General features: G+C 34.7%; 1 protein-coding gene across 1 annotated transcript; it reads right to left on the reverse strand.

Annotated features, from left to right (window-relative positions):
• Positions 1-331: 331 nt before the first annotated feature.
• On the reverse strand, positions 332-6,096 carry LOC107662347 (cysteine and glycine-rich protein 3-like). The gene is made up of 5 exons (XM_016452334.1): positions 5,950-6,096; positions 3,883-4,051; positions 2,936-3,068; positions 2,617-2,710; positions 332-1,180 (listed from the first exon to the last, which is right to left on the reverse strand). The coding sequence occupies exons 1-5, from the start codon at positions 6,086-6,088 to the stop codon at positions 1,107-1,109; spliced, it is 609 nt and encodes a 202-aa protein (XP_016307820.1). The 5' UTR covers positions 6,089-6,096; the 3' UTR covers positions 332-1,106.
• Between the last annotated feature and the right edge of the window lie 522 nt (positions 6,097-6,618).

A 6,618-nucleotide genomic window follows, 5' to 3' on the forward strand; every position in this document is an offset into this window, starting at 1 on the left:
AACAACAAAAAACATTTTTATTGATTAATAGTTAATATTGAGTAACTTGCATTACAGCCACTATTATCAAATAGTGAAGTGCAAAAGTTTCGGAGATATATCTCTTATGCTCACAAGTGCTGCATTTACTTGATCAAAAATGCAGTAAAAACTGAATTATTGTGAAATATTATTTCAATTTACAATAACTGTTTTCTATTCTATTAATTTTCCTGTCATGCAAAGCTGAATTTTCAGCAGCCACTACTCCAGTCTTGTCACATGATCCTTCAGAAATCATTCTAATATGCTGAATTTATGTCTGTAAAACAATTTTACTAGTTACAGATCGTCTTTGAATCAATGTTGAATGACACATATTTTATCCTTTATTTACTCTTTATTTATGTTTTTATGCTATGACATGTGATATACAGTTACAGTAGTTAGGATTCATATAATTGTAATACATTTCTTTTATGCTGCATAGCATCAACATAAGATCACGTCTAAAGCTGAAGTGTGTAATTAAAATATTTTCCCCTTTCCCAACTTACCATGAAGAGAAATAAGTCAGCAATTGGTTGGTTGAGGTTCTCAAAAAGTGTAAACATTTTGCACCATCACAACATTAAACTGCTTAACCACACAGTCCACACACAGGAACATTGGTTCAACCAATGGTGTGAGTTTTGGAGGGTTTTCTTTTGTTCTTTTATTCTGTTTGGAACTGACACACTTCAGCTTGAAGTATAACGCTGGCTTTTCACTGCACACAACAAATAGCGTTTGATAGACCAGAAGTCATTCATTTCCTATAGAAAATGTGGAATTTTCAGATCCAAATTGAGCTATGAATGCATTAAAACTTGTCAAAATGCATAGTTATTGCTAAAGAAGAAATACATTGTTCATTTAGTTAATTAATTAATAATTAAATTTTTGCACACTTTTATTTATTCCACCATGGTGAATGTTTTAGAGGTTAAATGCTCTTGCTATTGCGCTCCTTTTCTGAACATGCAAAAAAATTCATCAGGACTGCCACTAAGGGGCAAATTCTGACAGTCATATTCGGTTGTTGTGTGCAGTGGAAAAAGCGGCTGCATTGGGTTGGTCTAAGCTTGTCATTCATTGTCCTCAACCACACCCAGGTTCCCCAGGCCACGCCCCTTTGGACCAAAGTTTTTGGCATAGCAAACTGGAAAAAGGAAAAAAAAAAAAAAAATGGAGGAATCTGTTGACAAATGTGACCCTGGAGCACAAAACCAGTCTTAAGTCGCTGGGGTATATTTGTAGCAATAGCCAAAAAAACATTGTATGGGTCAAAATTATTGATTTTTCTTTTATGCCAAAAATCATTAGGATATTAAGTAAAGATCATGTTCCATGAAGATATTTTGTACATTTCCTACTGTAAATATATCAAAACTTAATTTTTGATTAGTAATATGCATTGCTAAGAACTTCATTTGGACAACTTTAAAGGTGATTTTCTCAATATTTTGATTTTTTTGCACCGTCAGATTCCAGATTTTCAAATAGTTGTATCTCGGCTTTCAGATGATGTATAAATCTCATTTTCGAAAAACTGACCTTTATGACTGGTTTTGTGGTCCAGGGTCACAAATTTTAATTCTGAATAATAAATATGTGATGGCTAATATTAAATTGCACTCTCAGGATAAAAGGTACAAAACTGTCACTGGGGCGATACCATCTAGAGGTAAATAAGTTACAAAGATGCACCTTTTAGCTTTTGTACCTTACGATACCACCCCAGTGACAGATTTGTACCTTTTTTTCTGAGAGTGTAGTATTCAGCAATATTTTGGAAACATTAGTATGTTATTTATTTCTTTATTTTAATAATTAGTGCAAATTTCTATGGAAGCCCATTTCTGCCACAGGACAAAAAAAGGTACTTGTAACCTTTTATCTCACATTTCTGACTTTTTTTTTCTTGGAACTCTGAGTTTACATTTAACAATTCTGAGTTTATTTCTTCCAATTCTGACTTTTATTTCCCTCTGAATTATGAGTTTACATCTTGTAATTCAGGGTTTTATTGTTTTTTCACCACGGAATAAAAACAGTTAATTACGGCTTTTTATCTTATAGTTCTGAGTTTACATCTCACAATTTTGAAAAATAAATAAAATAAAAATTCTCAGAATTGCAAGAAAAAAAGTTTGAATTGTGAGATTCAAGTCAAAATCTCCTTTTTTTGTTTTTTACCCCCTGGTGGAAACAAGTTTCTAGACATTTCTGTTAACATGATCAAAACACTCGGCATAATGCAATAGATTAAAGGGGTCATATGATGCGATTTCATTTTTTCCTTTCTCTTTGGAGTGTTACAAGCTCTTGGTGCATAAAGAAGTTCTGTAAAATTGCAAAGACTAAAGTCTCAAATCCAAAGAGATATTCAATAATGTTCTTTTTAGCAGCATCATATGACCCCTTTAAATAAACATCAGGCTTTAATCACTGCAATATTTGTGCTCTTGATTGCATAAATTGGCCTGTAATGGCTATTGAACAATAACTAGGTCTATCTGAAACCGCGTCTATTGATTGGTTAAGTGATGTTAATGAGATGGCAGAGATCTTGGGGCCTCATTTGATTGTTTGTACCTTTACAGTAGAGCTCTCCATCTTTATCCGTCACTGTGGTGGATTCCAGGCTCTTCCCACACAGTAAACAGCGGAAGCAGGTTTTGTGCCAGGGCTGTTGGATCAGAACCAGTCACAGTCTGATAAATTACTACACAGCGCTGCGGCTGACCTGTGACAGCAGCATATTGCAGAAGTGCTGAGAAGGGAAGACTTTCTCAAAATATGCTTATATTTGTGTTTGAATTGTTTAATTTTAATATATTTCATATCATAACACAGTATAATGTATCAAAACTCTCAAGTCAGCTTCTTGCTTTAATTTTAGCTGCAGTTTTACCTTTCCAGCACCCATGACTTTCTCTGCTGCATAAACGGCTTTGGAGCAGCGAGGACAGCGATCCGTACTCCCAAACTTCTGTGCAAACTTGCTTGGGTTTGAGTTAGCAGATGCAGGATGGGGAGCTTTGGGCCTGAACATGTTAAAAACATACACATAAGAATCACAAAACAACAACAACAAAACTCTAAATTATTCTTCTAAATACTATTAAAGTGATACTCTATCTTTAAAGGAATAGTTCACCCAAAAATGAAAACTTGCTGAAAATGTACTCACCCTCATGGGCATCCAAGATGTAGATGAGCTTGTTTCTTCATCAGAACAGATTTTGAGAAATTTAGCATTACATTACATGCGCACCGTTTGATCCTCTGCAGTGAATGGGTGCCGTCAGAATGAGAGTCCAAACAGCTGATAAAAACATCACAATAATCCACAAGCAGTCCACACCACTCCAGTCCATCAGTTAATGTCTTGTGAAGTGAAAAGCTGTGTGTTTGTAAGAAACAAATCCATCACTAAGGGTTTTTAACTTTAAACCATTGCTTCTGGCTATTATAAGAGTCCTCTAATATTGAAAAAGTAATCTCATCTAAATCAGGAGAGAAATATGCACAGATCAAGCACAGGTTACAAGCGAAAACAGTTCTAAACATGTTATTATGTATTATAGGCCCAAGTAATGTTTAAAGGTAAAATGCCTGATGGATTTTTTTTTGTAATAAATAGCAAACACACTGAAGCCTTTCACTTCACAAGACGTTAATTGATGGACTGGAGTTGTGTGGATTACTTTGTCTAAATTTCTCCAAATCTGTTCTGATGAAGAATCAAACTCATCTACATCTTGAATGGCCTGAGGGTGAGTGCTTTTTCAGCAAATTTTCATTTGTGGGTGAACTGTTCCTTTAAGAATATATTTTAAAGATATTTTCAGGACATACTCCTGAGGCTGAAGTTCTTCATTATTAATGGGGTCAGAACTCAACGCTCCAGCACCCTGGCCGTACCCATAACCTTTTGGACCATATTTCTTGCCATAGCAGGATTTGCAGTAAATCTCAGACTCGTGTGCTGCAACTGTTGTGCTGTCTAAACCTTTACGGCAAGCCACTAGAGAACAGAAATTTGACAGTAAAATATGACAGTAAAGACATATAATACCGCATTTTATCTGCATTTATTTGATTTAAAAAAAAAAACGCAGTAAAAACAGTCATTTTTTAAAATATTATTACAATTTAAAATCGTTTTTGATATTTTTTTTTATATGAAATATATTTTAAAATGTAATTTATTCCTGTGATGACAAAGCTGAATTTTCAGCATCATTCCTCCAGTCTTCAGAGCCACATGATCCTTCAGAAATCATTCTAATATGTTGATTTGCTGCTCAATGAATATTTCTGATTATCAGTGATGAAACCAGTTGGACTGCTAATAGAAACTGTGATACATTTTGTTATTTAGGATTCTTAGATGAAAAGAGTGTTCAAAAGAACAGCATTTATTTGAAATAGATTTTTTTTTTTTTGGCAATATAAAATCTCCTATTGTCGGATTTGTTGTGAGAGACCGAGGGAGTCTAGAGTTGGAGCGTGATCTCACTGCTCCTCCAGAGGGCTGTCATCTCCTGTCTGCATTCGTCAGCTGCTGCACTTTCAGCCAGGACGGCTCAAGAGGCTCATGGGAACTTGTCTTTGAATCTAATTTTGGGCTGGATGAACAAGAGGCTCTGGGAGACCAAAGCATCCCGGCCAATGTCATCCGCAGCAGATGGAAACAGGCCCTTGAATGGTGGCGAACTGCAGGGGTGTTTGTGTTAGCAGTCTCACACTGACTGACTGTCACCACCCTTCCTGGCACGACTCAAGCGTTTAAGAGTTAATGCTGCACTACTGAAAGCGGTCTGCTCACTGGGAAACATTTCAAACAGTACTTTTGCTTTTGATGGCATTTTAGTCCCCCCAAATCCCTCCCAATCATCATCATTAGCTCTATTTGCATATATTGACTATGTTAAAAATTCTGGCATAAGCAGATACACGAAGAAGAAGAAGAAATGAGTGAGGGTTATCATTAACTAAAACTAACACCATAAAAAACATTACTTTAAATGAAAAAATAAACATGAACTATTTTTAATAAAAAGTAAAAACAAAAGACAACATTTCTCATTTTCATTATTTTAAGCTGAAGTACTAAAATAACTAAAGCTAAATAAATTCAAACACTTGTAATGACAAAAACACAACAAAATTAATAAAACAAACTCAAAATGAAAACAGAAAATATAAAAATAAAATCTAATTATAATTATAATAGTAGCGATAATAAAATTCTTGCTCCATCCTAATATATACTGATGCTATTAAACAAAACATTTGATAGTTGAATATAACATTAAAGAGTAAATATACTAATGGACCCAAGGACCAAAGGATGCACATGTTTATATTTTTTAATAATTAGTTTAGTTTAGTTTTTCATTTTGCTCTTCTTCCCACTGTTTATTTTTTCTTTTGTTTATATACATTGTTATGCTTTATTGTTTGTTTGTTTAACATACCTTAAATGGTTAGTTCACCCGAAAATGAAAATTAGGCTGTGTTTTACTCACCCCCGATGCATCCTAGGTGTATATGACTTTCTTCTTTCAGACGAATCCAGTCGGAGTTATATTAAAAATTGTCTTTGATCTTTCAAGCTCTATCGTTGTACACAGCGGGTGTTGCAGTGCTTCGGTTCAAAAGACGTGAAATAAAACACAGCCTAATTTTCATTTTTGGATGAACTAACCCTTTAAACGTGCTAAAACGGCTCTGTTCATAATGCTTTTATTTGTATTATTTACCTGAAAGATCTGGTGATGTGTCATCTTAAGGAAAATCTTAACCCTCTCTGAACTTGGTTTCATTGATTCTGATATTTAATATACCCCCTTTTTTACTTTCAGGTAAGAGTAGCATTCAGTTTAGCATTCAGAGTAGCAAAACGTTTTGTGGACTTACTGCAGATGAAGCAGGTTTTGTGGAAGCTCCGGCTGTTGCACTGGATCTCCTCAGCATGGTAAACCGTCTTCTTGCAGGCCGCACATTTGGCTCCTCCACCCCAGTTTGGCATCTTCAGCTCTGGCAGGGACTCTGACATTCACACGGATGGGAAGAGAGACAATCTAACCAAGACTGCCAAAAAACACTGACTAGAAAGAATGAGTGTTCAACTAACACAGTTAAAAAAAAACAGTATTTATCTTTTTTCATTTGTTAAACACTGAGAGAAAAGCTGACTTTCTTCATGTATGTGGTATGTGACAGGTCAGATATAAAAATAGATGTATTCTATCTCAAAGTAATATGCCTCTTTTTATCTAATCTCTTTGAGCAGCAGAATATCACCTCACTCGTGTGGAATGCAATGATAAGGGTCCAGAAATAGGTCTTTTATTAGTGCCACTGCCAGCTTACAAGAAGTGACTGCTTTGTAGTGTGACTATTCTATTTTAAAATGTACATTACCATTCATTTGGGTTTAAAATGTTTTTGTCTCTCATGTTTCTTATGTTCACCAAGGCTGCATTTATGTAATTGAAAATACAGTAAACAGTTATATTGTGAATATCACTACAATTGATATATTTTTAAACTGTAATTTATTCCTGTGATGCAAAGCTATATTTT

Source organism: Sinocyclocheilus anshuiensis, unplaced genomic scaffold (genome assembly GCF_001515605.1).
Source record: "Sinocyclocheilus anshuiensis isolate Anshui unplaced genomic scaffold, SAMN03320099.WGS_v1.1 scaffold579, whole genome shotgun sequence".
Taxonomy (NCBI): Eukaryota; Metazoa; Chordata; class Actinopteri; order Cypriniformes; family Cyprinidae; genus Sinocyclocheilus; species Sinocyclocheilus anshuiensis.